Genomic DNA, 17,330 nt, shown 5'->3' with positions numbered 1-17,330 from the left:
AGCAAGGGGTTTGTTCTGTCCGTGTTCCTGCAGGACTCCTCCTCCACGGAAGGCTGCCACAGCTTCTCTGCCAGCTGCCTCACCCAGTTCTGCATCCTCTTCAAAAGGACTTTCCTCACCATCATGAGGGACTCGGTAAGAATGAGTTATAATAACTTTTGTGGCCCTAAAGGTCTGTCCAGCTGGGTGTGAGGCTCCTCAAAGGTCCTGTCCAGCAGCCCAGCCATGAATTATCACAGAATTCCAAAGGGAAGAGGCTGATCTCTCAGCCTTGCTGTTAATTCTGCCATCTTCATTGTCAATGACAGCTTTCTGCACAGAAGCACCTGGCCTAAAAACCCAAAGTTGAAATCCCCTCTGTGCTGGCAGGTCTCTTATACAGTTATTAATCCTACTGAAAAGTGAGTGGGAAGTTGTAGTGCTGTGTCACAAAATTAGGTTTTCCAGAAAATTCAGGATGGCAGAGATAATAACTTCAGTGTGCTGTAATGTTACCACCTAAAATCTTCATTTTTGGAGACAGAAAATCAGTAGATAAAAAATTTACTTTGCTACAACTTGTTCTCCCTTCTTGTTTTTTATAAGCACATTTGTCAACAAGGATTAATTAAGTTAATGAATTAAAATCAGGAGAAACTGTAACTGATTTGCTGATGCACAGATTGAAGGACAATGTTGTTTTTAATATATTTTTTTCCTACTCGACTCTAAAGGCTTGCAGTTGTTCCCAATGTTATTATTTCTTTTGTTCTTCCAAGCCTCTTGTGGGAATTCTGTGTTGCAGAGAAGGCACAGAAAGCTAATTTATTCCTGATGAAGTTACTTGGGTCTACACAAGCCTGAAATGCCTTTTCTGCTTCTCCTCTGCTCTGGGGAAATTTATCTTTTAGTCAGAAAGTCTCTTTCCCCTGGTGAATAGGAGCCAGTGGCTCCATGATATTGTCAGACAGGGAGATTTCAGCTTGCAGCATTTGCAGTTCCTGCCTGTATTACCTGGAAGAAATTCTTGTGGGAAGCTCAAAATTTCTGTCACCCAATAGGAAATGAACATTTCTCATGGCAGGGCATTGAACTTGGTGATCTTTAACCTTCCAATGTGACCGTGTTCACAGGGGTCTGAGGAAGAGGCAAGAGAAGAGAATGTTGACTCCATGTTTCAGAAGGCTGATTTATTATTTTATGATATATATTATATTAAAACTATACTAAAAGAATAGAAGAAAAGATTTCATCAGCTAGCTAAGAATAGAAAAAGAAGGAATGATAACAAAACTTGTGTCTCAGACAGAGTCTGAGCCAGCTGGGCTGTGATTGGCCATTAATTAGAAACAACCACATGAGACCAATCCCAGATGCACCTGTTGCATTCCACAGCAGCAGATAATCAATGTTTACATTTTGTTCCTGAGGCTTCTCAGCTTCTCAGGAGGAAAAATCCTAAGGAAAGGATTTTTCAGAAAATGTGTCTGTGACATTCCAATCCAAGCCATGCAATGGTTTCTATAGAAGATTTTCTGGACCTAAGTGCTCCTTTCCTGCAATCTATCCAGTTTCAGCCCCACTGTCACTGTTTCTGGGCCCAGGCTCCCTGATTAATGCCACTCTTTGCTTACCACAGGTCCTGACACACCTGAGGATCACCTCGCACATTGGCATTGGGCTGCTCATCGGATTGCTCTACTTGGGCATTGGCAATGAGGCCAAGAAAGTCCTCAGCAACTCGGGGTTCCTCTTTTTCTCCATGCTGTTCCTCATGTTTGCTGCTCTCATGCCCACTGTCCTCACCTGTGAGTGCTGGTGCTGTGTCACAGCACAGGGAGGGGGTGCTGGATGTGACCGTGTTCACAGGGGTCTTATGTTGAAGGAAGAGATGAGGATCTGACTCCACATTTCAGAAGGCTGATTTACTATTTTATTATATATATTACGTTAAAACTATACTAAAAAAATATAAGGAAAGTTTTCATCAGAAGGCTAGCTAAGAATAGCAAGGAAAGAATGATAACAAAGGTTTGTGTCTCGGACAGAGTCCGAGCCAGCTGACTGTGATTGGCCATTAATTACAAACATCCAACATGAGACCAATCACAGATGCACCTGTTGCATTCCACAGCAGCAGATAATCATTGTTTACATTTTGTCCCTGAGGCCTTTCAGCTTCTCAGGAGGAAAAATCCTAAGGAAAGGATTTTTCATGAAAAGACGTCTGCGACTGCTGGAATGTGTCTGGGGTGGTGTAAGACAGCATTTGACTTGGGATTCTGCCTCTAAAACAGGTGGGGGGATAAATTTTATGCCCACAGAAGCACCACTGTGCAAGCAGGAGGAGGCTTGGCCAGTGGCACTGCTCCCTGCCCAGTTTTCCCAGTGTTTTCCAGCACAGACAGTTCAGTGTCACAGTCCTGGATTGGAATTTCTCCTTATCCCAGTGCAGCTCAGCCATACCCTGAGCTCGTGGTTGGACTTAGGGAGGATGCAGTAATTTCTCTGGGGCTTCCAGGTTATGATTCCTGCATAAAATCAGCTCATTCATGTGGTGTCAGAAGCAAACTCCTGCAGAATGGACTGCTTCACACCTGCTCTGGGAGTGCTGTTAGTTTGGATTCCCTGTTGGACCACAAAGAATAACCAAGTTCTTTAAGTTTTGACACCACTTTAAATTGAAAAATCCTCTTTAAAGGAGGTTCAGATCACCTGAGTAGACTGGTCCATAGTCTCAACAGTGAGCAGCTCTAGGGGCTGGCCTTTTATATCTCATTACAAATCACTGGAACTTTTGCTGCTCTGTCAAACCTGGGAGTTCCAGTCCCACCCTGGGACTGCAGCAGTGCAGGATTAGATTATCACTCTGAATTATTATTGTAATTTTGAAATTAAGAGGCTCTTGGGCAAAGATATGGCAGTAGGAATAACAGTTCTTTATTAGGGTAAAACAAAAATCTTGTTTTTATGTGTTTAACAACAACATTCGTGTTGTTTTTATGTGAAGCAGCATTGCACCCTGCCAATCTGACAGAATAATCTGTGTTCTCTGCAGTTCCCCTTGAGATGGGAGTATTTCTCAGAGAGCATCTGAACTACTGGTACAGCCTGAAAGCCTATTACCTGGCCAAGACCATGGCTGATGTTCCTTTCCAGGTACATGCTTTACTCTTCAATAAAACAGAAATAATTTCAGTTCATGAACGACAAACCCTCTTGCCAGGAAGATTAGTACTGGTATTTTATCCATTGGAATAGTGGGGAAAATGTCCAGATGTGTATGCTGAAGATTCAGGGGTGAATCAGAATTCACAGAATGAATTCCCAGAATCCCTGTGTTGGAAGAGACCTTCAAGACCATCGAGTCCAGCTCAGCCCCAGCCCCTCAACTGAACCCTGGCCCCCAGTGCCACATCCAGGCTTTGTTAAACACACCCAGGCATGGGGACTGCACCACCTCCCCGGGCAGCCATTCCAGAACTTTCTCACCCTTTCCATAAAAACCTTTTCCCTGCTCTCCACCCTGTGTTTCCCTTGGTGCAGCTCGAGGCTGTGTGCTCTGGGTGTGTCAGTGCTGCTGCAGACAGAGCCCAGCCCCAGGTGGGCACAGGCACCTTTCAGGAGCTGTGCACAGTGATGGGGGCAGCCCTGAGTCACTCCAAGCCTCATTCCAGGCAGTTTGGTGGGGACTCAGGACAAGGGAAGAGATGAGAATCTTGACTCCATGTTTCAGAAGGCTGATTTATTATTTTATGATATATATTATATTAAAAGAAAATGATATATTAAAACTATACTAAAAGAATAGAAGAAAGGATTTCATCAGAAGGCTAGAAAGGAATAGAAAAGAATGGAATGTTAATAAAATCTTGTGACTGACCAGAGAGTCCGAGACAGCTGGACTGTGGTTGGCCATTAATTAGAAACAACCACATGAGACCAATCACAGATGCACCTGTTGCATTCCACAGCAGCAGATAATCAATGTTTGTCTTTTCCTCTGAGGCTTCTCAGGAGAAAAAATCCTAGCAAAAGGATTTTTCATAAACTATGTCTGAGACATAGGAGGGTGAAGGGTTGGGAGTGGAATCCTTTTTTAAATGCCCAAGCAGAAAGACAGGTATCCTCCACCTGTCATGTCATGGAAAGGCTGAGAGCTGTGGATTAATGGGAACCCCCCTGTGACTGTGTTCATAGGAGTCTGAGGATGAGGGAAGAGACAAGGACCTGACTCCATGTTTCAGAAGACTGATTTATTATTTTATGATATACATTACATTAAAACTATACTAAAAGAATAGAATAAAGGACTTCATCAGAAGGCTAGCTAAGAATAGAATAGGAAAGAATGATAACAAAGGTTTGTGTCTTGGACAGAGAGCCGAGCCAGGTCACTGTGATTGGCCATTAATTAGAAACGACCACATGGGCCAATCCCAGATGCACCTGTTGCATTCCACAGCAGCAGATAATCATTGTTTACATTTTGTTCCCGAGGCCTCCCAGCTTCTCAGGAGAAAAAACCCAAAGAAAGGATTTTTCATGAAATGTGTCTGTGACACCCGCCACGTTTCTGTGTCACTCAGGGTGTCAGTGAGTGCCTGGCTGCCAGGGGCTCACTGCCAGTGCCTGTCCTTGCAGATCATGTTCCCCGTGGCCTACTGCAGCATCGTGTACTGGATGACCTCCCAGCCCTCGGACGCGCTGCGCTTCGTGCTCTTCGCCGCCCTGGGCACCATGACGTCCCTGGTGGCTCAGTCCCTGGGCCTGCTCATAGGGGCAGCCTCCACGTCCCTGCAGGTACTTGTCCTCGTTTGGAAAGGCAGGTGTCTGCTGAGGAAGGCAGGAGCTTCTCTTGAAATGGAGAATGTAAACCTCATCCCTATGATTTATTATAATTTTGAAATTAAGGGGCTCTCGGGCAAAGATATGGTGGCTGCAGCCCTCCTGCAGTGCCAGCTGTGGTTCTGGTGGAGGAGGGATCCTGGAGAAGGGTGGTGGTTCTTTATTAGGGAAAAAATAAAAATACAAATGCAATAGCAGAAACAAAAAAAAAAACCTCTTACAGAGTCAGGATAGGCCCTGACAGCCTGTGGGTCAGGGTGGTGACAGCAATCCCATTCCATGGTGGCTCAGCCCTCCTGCCTCCCTTGAAATGGAGAATATAAAGCCCCTCCCTCCTAATTATTATGATTTTGATATTAAGGGGTTCTTGGGCAAAGATATGGGAATACGAATGACAGTTCTTCATTAGGGAAGAAAATATACATACAAATGCAGTAATACAAACAAACAACAAAAAAAAAACCCCAAAACAAAGCAAAAAACCAAGACAAACCACTGACAGAGTCAGAACAGGACCTGACAGCCTGTGGGTCAGGATGGTGGCAGCAGTGCCATTCAATGGTGGCTGAAGCTCTCCCGCCTCCCTTGAAATGGAGAATGTAAACCCCCTCCTCCTAATTATTATTATAATTTTGAAATTAAGGGGCTCTCAGGCAAAGATGTGGGGGAAGGAATAACAGTTCTTTATTAGGGAAAAAATAAAAATACAAATGCAATAATACAAAACCAAAACAACAACAACAACAACAAAAACCAAAACAGAAAAAAAACCCCAAAACACTGACAGAGTCAGAACAGGCCCTGAGAGCCTGTGGGTCAGGGTGGTGGCAGCAATCCCATTCCATGGTGGCTGCAGCCTTCCTGCCTCCCTTGAAATGGAGAATGTAAACCCGCTCCCTCTGAATTATTATTATAATTTTGAAATTAAGAGGCTCTCAGGCAAAGATATGGGAATATGAATAACAGTTCTTTAATAGAAAAATTAAAAATACAAATGCAATAGTACAAATAACAAAAAAAAATCCCCACTCCCAGAGTGAGAACAGTCCCTGTCCCCTGTGTGTCAGGGCGGTGTCCCAGCCCCATCCCAGGGGGGCTCAGCCCTCCTGCAGTGCCAGCTGTGGCTCTGCTGCAGCAGGGATCCTGCACAAGGGGGGAGTTTTCCTCTGCAGCTCCAGGGCTGCTGCAGATGGGCCTGGGCTCCCTCTGGCCATGCAGGGCAGCAGAAAGCTGCTCCTCTGGCAGTGCAGGGGGCAAAGGCTGCTGTGCTGTGCCAGGCTCAGATTGGATCCAGGCAGGAATGCTTGGCTCCTCCCCTGGGCGGAGCATCTCCCCATGGGATGCTGGGATTGGCTCAGCCCTGCAGGGACACTCAGTGGCCATGGACAGCAGAGATCTCCTGGAGGGAGGGTTGGCTGTGGGAGAGAGAAAGGAAAAACTGCCCCAAGAACAGCAGAGAACTGCCCCAGCTCTGACAGATGGTGATTGAATGCACACCCCCAGTTACATTTTACAACTTAAAACAGTTCCGATGGTGTTTTGTGGTCTCACAGGAGCTCTGCTGTGCCCTAACTCTGCTCCCTGTCCCACTGCTGTGTCCCCAGGATGTTTGTTGAGAGGTGACAGGCAGAAAGTTCCTTGCTGTAGCAGAGCTCTTGCTGCTCCCCCCTCACCCCAGAGCACAGACCTGCCCTGGATGGGAGGCTCTGAAGGTCCTGCCCCACCTGAAGGGACTGTGCCTGCCCCTGCTGGGGTGGGTTCTCACTTGCTGTCCACCCCAGACTGGGCAGGTCCTGGGAACTGCAGGACTGATGTGTTTCTCAATCCCCACCAGCTGGAAACTTTCCACGGTAGCTCAGGAGAAGGTTCTTCCATACACATCCAGAAAAGCTGTTGAAGGAAAGGTAGGAAAAGGCTGCTCATAACTCAAATTTCTGCAAAGGAAGGGAGAGTGTCAGCTGTTGGCATGGCTGGAAGCTGGCCATGTAACTCCTGGCAGGAGATGTGCTGAGGTGACCATTCCACAGATGATTCTGACCTCAATATGCATCGATGCTGTCAAGCTTTCAGCAGTAGAACACTTGATTCCCTCTCTTTGGTACCCTGAGGAGACCAGCATAGCCTTACTGCATGAGCCCTGTGCTGCTGCTCTTCCCCTCACAAGAAAAAAAAAAAATCAATTTTCTAGTGATAATTTGGGGCAGTAGAATTATTCCTAGGAGTCATAGAAGAGGAAGTTAATTTTTACTTTTTCTCTGTTTTTCTGACAAGAGACACTCTGTTCCTTCTCTGCACAGGTGGCAACCTTTGTGGGCCCAGTTACTGCCATCCCAGTCCTGCTGTTCTCTGGGTTTTTTGTCAGCTTTGACACCATCCCAACATACCTCCAGTGGATGTCCTACATTTCCTATGTCAGGTACTGCTGGGGAGCCCTTCACCCTCCCATCTGGACATGCTGCTTGTTTGCCTTGGCTTGCTTGCTTGGTTATTTTGGGTGCCAGAGGGACTGTTCACAGCATGTTCTCTTAGAGTATAAACACACTCATACATGTGATGTAAACCACATTCTCTCTCTGAATTTTAAGTTGTGGATGTTGTGAAATAAATAGGAACAGGTTTTCTGGCCACAATTCCGTGTCAGTCCCTTTGAATTCAGTGGGATTGCACAGCATGGAAATCTTCCTGGATTTTGCAGTAGTGGATATATGAAATAATGGGGGCATCACCAACTGAGAAATTGATGCCAGCACCTCATTTTGGAAGAAAATGTAGAATTCAGTGATGTATCCCAGATAGGTTTGTTGGATAAAGGCCTGGCTGTAAGTTTTGCAGTAGCACTGGCACAAGAGGCACAGGATTTGTGTCACCTCTAATTTAAACTGCTGCTTTAGGATCCATAGGCACCTTATAGTGCCTGTGCCTGTGTCTGACTCAGCTGTCTTAGGATGGGGCAATTCCCACCAGGAAGCCTCTGGAGGGACAGTTTAGACTAGAGACTGAAATGGTTTTAGCTGAAATTAGGAGAGGGGAATTTTCCCATTCCCCATTTCCCCACCCTGCACTGAGAAATCCCAGGCAAAAAAAATCCTCTTTGTTGCCAAGTGAGGTCTTACACAGATTGCTATCAAAGATAATGAGACTGCACCCCCTGAATTAATACTTAGAATTCAAGGTGAGGCCATAAATCATTGCCTGGCTCGTGTGGGGTCTCCTGAAGCCACAAAGAGGGAGCTTTCATAGGCATGAGATCCATGATGGTTTATCTCCTTGCAAAAGCAAATACTGGGAACATTATCAGTGAAACTGTAAATGTGCTGAGGGAAGGAGAAGGGACATTCTAGATTAATGCTGGTTTTAACATTTTTCTGACTTCAAGCCATAATTTTATCCCTCTAGTTTATTTAAAAAAAAAGGCAAAATAATTATGTCAATTTTAAATGAGGAATTTCTGAACATGAGCTGAAATTATGCTGCTTTCTGATTTAACATTTTTCTTTTGGAGAAATTGCTCTGTGCACTAACATGAGATGCTTTATGTCCTTGCAAAAGCAAATACATGGAACATTACCAGTGAAACTGTAAATGTACAGAGGGAAGGAGAAGGGACATTCTAGACTGATGCTGGTTTTTAGATTTTTCTGACTTCAAGTCATAATTGTATCCCTGTGGCTTATAAAAAAAAGGTAAAATAATTATAATAATGATGGCAATTTTAAATGAGGAATTTCTGAATATGAGCTGAAATTATGCTGCTGCTTTCTGAATTAACATTTTTCTTTTGGAGAAATTGCTCTGTGCACTAATATCAGAACTATGATGATTTATCTCCTTGCAAAAGCAAGTACATGGAACATTACCAGTGAAACTGTAAATGTACAGAGGGAAGGAGAAGGGACATTCTAGACTGATGCTGGTTTTTAGATTTTTCTAACTTCAAGCCATAATTGTATCCTTGTTGCTTGTTAAAAAATTAAAAAAAAAATAATGATGTCACTTTTAAATGGAGAATTTCTGAATATGAGCTGAAAATATGCTACTTTCTGATTTAACATTTTTCTTTTGGGGAAATTGCTCTGTGCACTAGCATTCGATCCATGATGGTTTATCTCCTTGCAAAAGCAAATATTTGGAACATTATCAGTGAAACTGTAAATGTACAGAGGGAAGGAGACGGGACATTCTAGACTGATGCTGGTTTTAACATTTTTCTGACTTCAAGCCACAATTGTATCCCTGTGGCTTATTAAAAAAAAAAAAAAAGTAAAATAATGATGTCAATTTTAAATGGGGAATTTCTGAATATGAGCTGAAATAGTGCTGCTTTCTGAATTAACATTTTTCTTTTGGAGAAATTGCCCTGTGCACCAACTGGAAGCATTAAAGGCAAAGCTCCTGCCCTTGCTCCCTCTTACATAAGATGCCCGTGACACGTGATGTGCCCGATTGCAGCAGGGATAGAACTTGCCCCAAGACAGATGTGTCAGAGCAATATTGACCCCCTCAGCGTTTCAGCTGAGCTCCCACAGGGGTTCTGTTGCACTTCCCACCAGATCACCAGGATTTTCCTTGTAATCCCTCCTTCCTCCCTCCAGATACGGGTTCGAAGGCGTCATCCTCTCCATCTACGGACTGGACCGAGAAGATCTGCACTGTGACAAAGATGACACCTGCCACTTCCAAAAATCAGAGGCCATCCTGAAAGAACTGGACGTAGAAAATGCCAAACTTTACCTGGACTTCATCGTTCTTGGGATTTTCTTCTTCTCCCTGCGCCTGATTGCCTATTTTGTGCTCAGATACAAAATCCGAGCGGAGAGGTAAAGGAGGAGCAGCTGAACCGAGGCAGTAGGAGAACTTTAGACATCAAATAGAGGGCACTTGACATTGTCTCACTGTGTCAGGCTGGTCCCCAGGCTGGGGACAGCCAGATGCTGTCCTGACCGAGCCCACGGAGAGCCACAATGGGATAGTGGACATCCAGTGTTAAGCCAATCAGTCCAGTTGGGTTGGGTCATGTTTTCATTACACTTTCTAGCTTTAACTAGGAAGAAGAACTATAGAAGGGAATTTTACACCACAGGATATCAATGCAGAGGCAGTGTAACTGTCACAAGAAACCTGGCTGCAGGAGCTTTCCTTATGAAAACCAATTTTGGGATAAGGTCTCCAGGATCCTGGTGGCCAGAATAGTGTCATGTCATCTCTAGTTGACAAGGTAGTGAGATGCAAAATGAGAAATGCAAAGAAAATAAGATTATCTCATCTTTTTAAATTTCATCTTTGCAGTTTTCTATGTATTATTTTGCAATTCTTTTCCACAGAATTACCCCCTTCTAGCTAAAAGTCTGTAAATGTATTAATAAGGTAAAGATATCTTTTTAATATGGATACTTTTTTAAAAAGAAACCTAAAGCGATTCAAGTAATTATTTTTGTTTCTGTCTGAATTTAGAATTCTGGTGCTTTACTTGTCGAGCTGGTCTCATATCTGAAAACTGTAATGATAGGAAGAAAAGGCAGATTCTGAATCTGCATTAACCTGTGGTCCCAATTGGAAGCAGCACTGGATAGCACATGCAGTTAGACATGGTCAAGCTGCCACTGAATGGTTGAAAAAAATATTCTTTTGCAGTGTCTTTAAATCCTTAGTATTTGTGATATTTTGGGATACTAGCTCTGTTCATTATCTGTTTGATCTACCTCCTGCCACTGAAAAAAAAAATCAAAGCACTCCAAGGCTTATTTTTAATGAAATTGTGCAAGCAGGATCTGTCCCTAAAGTGATTGTTAAAGGAGTGCAAGAGCTGTCCACAGATCAAAGCTTGGGCTGCTGTGTTGAAACACCTGTGGCTGGCTCATCCAGAGTTGTTCATTGCATCTGCAACACCCTCTGTGTGGGACCCTCCCAAAAACACACAGATGACCCTGAAACGCTGCAGCTCTCATTGTGCCAGGCAGTTTTGTCCTCATCCCTAGGTCTCCAGGCACAGCATGAGAATCAATTGCTCTGAACACCAATGAAAATGTTATTTTGGGTATCTCACCTCTGTGAATTTGGCAGGGGCAATTCTGGTTCCAAGCTGATGTGAATTTTCATGAGTTTGATTTTTTTTGGGTTTCATTTTTTCCATCAAAATGAATCCACCATCCTCATGCCGGACACCTTGGTGAGCTTTTGTGCAAATAGCAGGGCTTTCTGCCACAACTGTGAATTTACCTGGGTGTCCCAGAGGCCTGAATGCTCTGTAAATGCATTATTCCCATCAGGATGCTGAACTCTTGCAGGTTGGAGGCAGCCCAATGTCAGCCAACCCTTGAGGAGCTCATGGCAGCAGGGTAGATAAGAGGGACCTGGTGCATCTTCTGGCTCCCAGCAGTCCAAAATCCACAAACTTTTCCAAGACTCCGTGGCTGTGTCTATCCTAGTGAAATAAATAGGCTGCTGTGTTAAAACACCTGTGGCTGCTTCATCCAGAGGTGTTCATTGCATCTGCAACACCCTCTGTGTGGGACCCTCCCAAAAACACACAAATGACCCTGAAACGCTGCAGCTCTCATTGTGCCAGGCAGTTCTGTCCTCATCCCTAAGTCTCCATGCACAGCATGAGAATCAATTGCTCTGAACACCAAAGAAAATGTTATTTTGGGTATCTCACCTCTGTGAATTTGGCAGGGGCAATTCTGGTTCCAAGCTGATGTGAGTTTTCATGGGTTTGGATTTTCAGCCTAAAATGAACCCACGGTGCTCATGTTGGACACTTTGGTGAGCTTTTGTGCAAATTGCAGAGCTTTCTGCCAGAACTGTGAATTTATCTGGGTGTCCCAGACCCCTGAGTGAGGCCTGAATGCTCTGTAAATGCATTATTCCCATCAGGATGCTGAACTCTTGCAGGCTGGAGGCAGCTCAGTGTCAGCAAAGCCTTGAGGAGCTCATGGCAGCAGGGTAGATAAGAGGGTCCTGGTGCATCTTCTGGCCCCCAGCATTCAAAAATCCACAAACTTTTCCAAGACTCTGTGGCTGTGTCTATCCTCATGAAATAAATAGTGCCAGGCCCAGCTCTGTTAGTCCTCAAACAGCTGGGGTTAACAGGAATGGGCCCTGCACTGACTTTTACACAGCCCAAACACTGTCTGCAAAAGCTCTGGCTCTGCTGGGCTGCAGCTTTCCCATTTAGCAGGGAAGAAAATTGTTTCCCAGTTTTCCTGGCCCATGTCCAGGCTCTGTTTGATTTACCAATACAGACACAGACTGCATGTATCTGTTAAACTCAGGACATCTGAACCAAGCCTGGGGTCTGGAAGGCTTTAAATCAAGTCCCATGTTTTTAGGAAGGCTGGCTGAAATTTCCCTGAAAATAAGGTTTTCCTGTGAAAGCAAAATCAATCTTTACTGTTGAAAAAAAAAACCCAAATTCCTTGTATAATTTGGGCCTCTTTGCATAATTTTTTTTGCTGTTCTTTCTCTAAAAGCTTTTGTACAGCTCTGCAGCTTTTCCAGACATAATCACGAGCAGGTACAAGCCTATATGGCTGTCAGATTTGAGAAATAAAGAATTTGAGCTATTCCAAATAATACTCATAGCTGTGAGCAGTTTTTAAACAAGGCACAGGCTGAAATCCCTTTAGCACAACGTGCCTTGGTTATTTCAAGACTCTCAGCATATTTGTGACTGTGACAGGCAGTTCAAACACTTTTTGCAAGCAGACAAAGACATTTGCCAAATTCCTCTTGGCTTACAGACTTGTGCTCCAAGCTGAGGTCGAAGAGTGTGACATCCCTGGCACTGAGCACCTTCAGGGTTGATGTTTTTTGTGTTTACCAGCTCCATTTACCAAATACACCCTGACAATCCCTGCAGTGCTCCAGATGAGGTGACTTTGCTCCATTCCCACACTGACATCTTGCAGGATGCTGCTCTCTCCCATCTAGACCAGTTTTAGCTGTATGAATTCCTTGGATGCTGTCTTGTTGTCTGTGCCTGTTCCTCTGGTTTCAGACTGTCTCATTTTATGTTTTTAGCCTCCAGCATGTCCTCCTGTACTATAAATTTGTGTTGTGTTACGGCAGCCAAAAATCTGGTCCTCCACGGGTGTTCCTGAGAAAATTCCTGCTCTGGGAATATTTTTGTCGCTCCTTTTATTGTTAGATATGCTTTTTCCAGCCTTCAGCTGGCAGCATTTAGATGGAAGTTACTATTCTTAGAAATGCTTTCAGGCTGTAGTATCCCAGTAAAGAAGTAATTCTCTGGAGACTCAGTGATACACATAGATGAGATAATTTTTTCTCTCCCTCACTCACAAATTAACTGATGATCTCTCTTTTATCACTGCTTTGGGACAGAAGCATTTAAAATCCATCCCAATTATGTCTTCATCTACTGCAGAGATTTTTAATGTAGTCTCAGGTTGGCTTTTTTTCTCTTTGTTTGGAGATAAATTCTAACAGGCTGGTACAAAACACACCCCCAGGTTAATGGGCTGAGCAGGTGCTCTTGTTGTTAGCAGCACTTAGGGAAGCTCTGGAGGCTTCACTTGGAAGAATAACAAGGCCAGCAAGATTCTGAAGGCTTCAAATGCTCAATTTTTCAAACCTTCAGTTTTATAGCCATATATAAAGAGCCATAAACTCTCTGAAATCAATGCCACTATTACCATTTGAACCAGCCACAGCCTGGCTAAAGATTGTATAAGAGGCTAAAGGTTTCACTTGGAAACTGAATGTATGATTTTTGTTGGGATTGCAGGAAGACTTTAATGTCCTGTTGGCCTCCTTACTCTATTTTAACTTGTTTTGAGATGTTGCTTTGCTTACTGTGTGCATTAGTTAAGCCTCTAGGTCCTTCACACTTCTTTTTTTGTTTTTCTTCGTGGAAACTTGCATATGATCTGAAAAACCCTGAAGGCTGTTAAAAATAACTTGAGGCATTATTATTTACAATTAAATAAAAGATTTGGAAAGCAGATCCTACTCTTAAAAATCGAGAAGGTTCCATTGTTGCAGATCAAAATCAGAGGCCATCCTGAAAGAACTGGATGTAGAAAATGCCAAACTTTATCTGGTCAAAGGGAGTGGAAGGACACTGGTGCTGAAATCCTTCAGCTCTCAGAATTTGGAGCACAAAGTACCTATTTTAATTAAAAGAGGGGAATATGTGCACATGTACCAGGGAGAGCTGGTTATGTAAGTGGGAGATAATGAACCTGAGTCCAAGAACTGGATGTCTCAGGTGATTGGCAGTTCTGTCCACACTTCTGTGGCAAACTCTGTGTTCTCAGCAGGAAGGAATGTTTTATTAATCACTTGTTTCTGTCAGGAAGTGTGGTACATCCTGACCTGTGCCACCCCAGTGATCCTCACAGAGGTGACCTATTTACACAGTGCTGGCTGGATTTTGGGGTTCTGAGAATTGGGGAAGGCCAGCAAAGCTGATATCCTGGTGGGAATCTGTTATACAGACCACCCAGCCAGGATGGAGAGGTAGATGAAATGTTCCATGAGAAGTCTTTTGATCAATGCCCCTTTTCCTGTGGGAGACTTTAACTTGCCAAATGTCTGCTGGAAACACAGCACAGCAGAGAGGAAAAAAATCCAGGAGGTTCCTGGGTTGTGTGGGAGGTAATTCCTCACCCTGATGAGGGAACCAGGCCCTGGTGATGCCCCTCTGGCCCTGTGGGTGAGCAGAGAAGGGCTGGTGGGTTGTTGGAGGTGCTTTTGGGCACAGTGAACATGAAGTGAGAGGTTTTGGTTCTTGGGGAGAGGTTTTGAGGTGAGAGGTTCTGGTTCTTGGGGAGAGGTTTTTAGGTGAGAGGTTCTGGTTCTTAGGGAGAGGCTTTTAGGTGAGAGGTTCTGGTTCCTGGGGAGATGGAGGGGTGGCAGCAGAACTTTGCAGGGCAGACTGTGCTTGAGAGCTGGGCTGGCAGAGCCCCTTGGGAGGCAGCCCTGAAGGGCTGAGAGGTCCAGGCAGACACAGAGATTCTTAAGGAGGAATCCTAAAGGCACAGCAGGAGCAGGCCATCCATGCCCATGTGCTAAAGGACATCCAGAGGGGCAGAAGGCCTGGCCTGGCTGAGCATGGAGCTTTGGCTGGAGCTCAGGGAACAAAACAGGGTGTGTGACCTTTGGAAGAAAGGGCAGGCAGCCCAGCAGGGCTACAGGGACACTGTGAGGTTATTCAAGGAGAAATTAGAAGGGCCCAAGCCCAACTAGAACTTAATCTGGCTACTGCTGCAAAAGACAGTAAAAAATATTTCTGTGAATACAGCACTAAGGAGAGTCTCCATCCTTCCTTGGATTTCCTTTATTTCCTACCAGAACAGCCCCACGGGGTGCAGCTGCTCAGGAATTTCTGTGTGCACATCCATTTATAATGCATGATCATGTGAGAAGCTGTTGGGAGCTTGAAGCAGGCAGAAAATGACACCTGTGTCATGTCCTGTGTGACAGCTTGTGGCAGGCTGGTCACTGCAGTGCCACACAGCTCTGGGGAGTGCATTCAGAGAGTGCTGAGTGCCTCTGGAGCCCGTCAGGAGCTCTGCCATTTGGGAATAGGGGCAGTGGCATTTCCAGGGATCGACTCCTGCTGCCCTCCTCCCAAATTCCTGTTCCCATAACCCACAGAGGGGTTGGTGTGGGGGATCCCACTGAGTGATTTCTGTCAGCCCACATAGCACTCTTCATATCACATGTCTAAAAGTTTCAGTTTTGAGCCTGCAAACATGGCAAGTTTCATTTTAATTCTGTTTAATGCTTTATTTCTGTGTCTGTACGTATTTCACCTAGAGTTTCTGAAGGAGTAATTGTACTGTAGAGCACAAAATTTAGCTGCAGTCTTTTTGTTATTTTGAAATCTTACTAAGAATGATAATTTTATGCAGTTGTCAGCTGTAGAATCTCTTTCTTTAAGAGATTTAGACCAGCCAGGATGTGTCTCCTGTGGCACAAAACGTGGCCGTGGCTCAGCCTGCATTCTCTGCACTGGCTGTGCCTTCAGGACACATCCAGTTTTTCCTGGTTCTTTTTCTTTTGTTTTTTTTTTTCCCCCTGGGGGCTCCCATGCAGCTCAGCCCATTCCCATCAATGGCTTTTGTCCCTTTTTTCTGGCTGTTCATGGCTGCTGTCCAGTGGGGTGTGAGAATGAGCTGCTTGGGGAGAGCACAGGGTGGGTAAAGGTGGAGGATTTTGAAGCATCCTTGAGCTACCCCAACGTGCTGGATCTCTGTGTGTGCTTCACTCAAAAAAATTAAAAAATGTCTTTTTCAGCAGATTGCAAGGCAACATGGAGGCTTCTGCTTTTAAAGGTTGATGGGGTTTTATACTTCAGTGGCATCTGTGATGTCTCTTTTTTGACCCTGTTGTAGCATATTTTAGTGGCCCATTTAAGGTAATCATTATGCAAACTCCTGTTACTTCCAGAAACAAACTTTCCTGGCCTCAGCGATAATTATACCAACTTTCCAAATGTGAATTAGTTGTTGAACAGTTTTTTTTTTTTAAACATGGAAAAAATTCTCCTAAATTATGGCAAAAGAAAATTAAATTTGAGACAATTACACTGATAAACTTAAAAGAAGAAGATAACAAGTCCTGCAGTGGGGCCAAGCCTTCACCTGTGTCAGTGAAGATTTATCAAATACCTTTTCTGAGTCAGCTGACCTTATTGTGAGATCCTGCCCTTGAACCTGTTACTGAATTATTTAACATTTGGTTCTTTTGTTTTTCAAAGCAAGAGTCAATGCAAGGTATGATTTTAAAATCAGCGTGCTAAAGTGTGCATATTCTGAATATCTAATATGTCATTGTTGTCTCTTGTTTCTGTAATGCATTTGCATTACTATGAATCAATTTTATTCTGCTTCTCTAGAGACTATTGCTGCCTGCACGCTGTGATATATTTGCACTGTTGTAGATATATATATACAGATATTGTAATTATATTATACAAACCATGTCTTTTTCAGGTTGCTTGTTACCTTTGTAGTTTATGCTTCCTGGTACAGTGGACCTGAGTAAAAATGTGGGATGTGGGGCATTCTGATGATATATTACAGTAATAGAGAAATCTTTGTATATTTCTGTATACTTAATACCTGTAAGAAGAGATTTGTATGTGCATTATTTTCCAGACTTAGGGCTTTGTTTTCTGAGACTAGAGAACATTTATGATAATGTAACACACACACACACACAGAGAAAAAAATCAAATAAAGTGTTATTATTTTCAGACAGATGCCTTTGTTCCTGTTCTCACTCTGAGGGAAGATGTGTTGGTAGTGGTACATTTCCACTGCCTGCTCCTTGGTCCTGGCAGCCAGCAGGGACATGGAATTCCTGGTTCCATTGTGGTGGTTTCAGGTAACCCCCAATACAGGTGGGTTACAGAAATATCCAGTAATCCCCAATACAGGTGAGTTACAGAAATATCCACTAAACAGACATGGAATTCCTGTTTCCAGTTGTGGTGGTTTCAGGTAACCCCCAATACAGGTGGGTTACAGAAATATCCA

The 17,330-nt window shown here is 44.0% G+C and overlaps 1 protein-coding gene across 2 annotated transcripts in view; it reads left to right on the top strand.

Annotated features, from left to right (window-relative positions):
* Nucleotides 1-17,049, top strand: part of ABCG1 (ATP binding cassette subfamily G member 1) — a 64,792-nt gene extending 47,743 nt beyond the window's left edge. For both annotated transcript variants that reach the window (XM_058045167.1, XM_058045168.1), the window contains exons 10-15: nt 34-135; nt 1,619-1,787; nt 3,038-3,138; nt 4,624-4,782; nt 7,125-7,243; nt 9,420-17,049. In XM_058045167.1, coding sequence (XP_057901150.1) covers nt 34-135; nt 1,619-1,787; nt 3,038-3,138; nt 4,624-4,782; nt 7,125-7,243; nt 9,420-9,648 — 879 coding nt within the window. In that variant the 3' untranslated portion in view covers nt 9,649-17,049. The remainder of the gene's footprint in view (nt 1-33; nt 136-1,618; nt 1,788-3,037; nt 3,139-4,623; nt 4,783-7,124; nt 7,244-9,419) is intronic.
* Nucleotides 17,050-17,330: the final 281 nt, after the last annotated feature.

The sequence above is a fragment of the Melospiza georgiana genome, chromosome 2, assembly GCF_028018845.1.
Source record: "Melospiza georgiana isolate bMelGeo1 chromosome 2, bMelGeo1.pri, whole genome shotgun sequence".
In the NCBI taxonomy this organism is placed as follows: Eukaryota; Metazoa; Chordata; class Aves; order Passeriformes; family Passerellidae; genus Melospiza; species Melospiza georgiana.
This window is presented reverse-complemented; position numbering and strand designations above follow the sequence as displayed.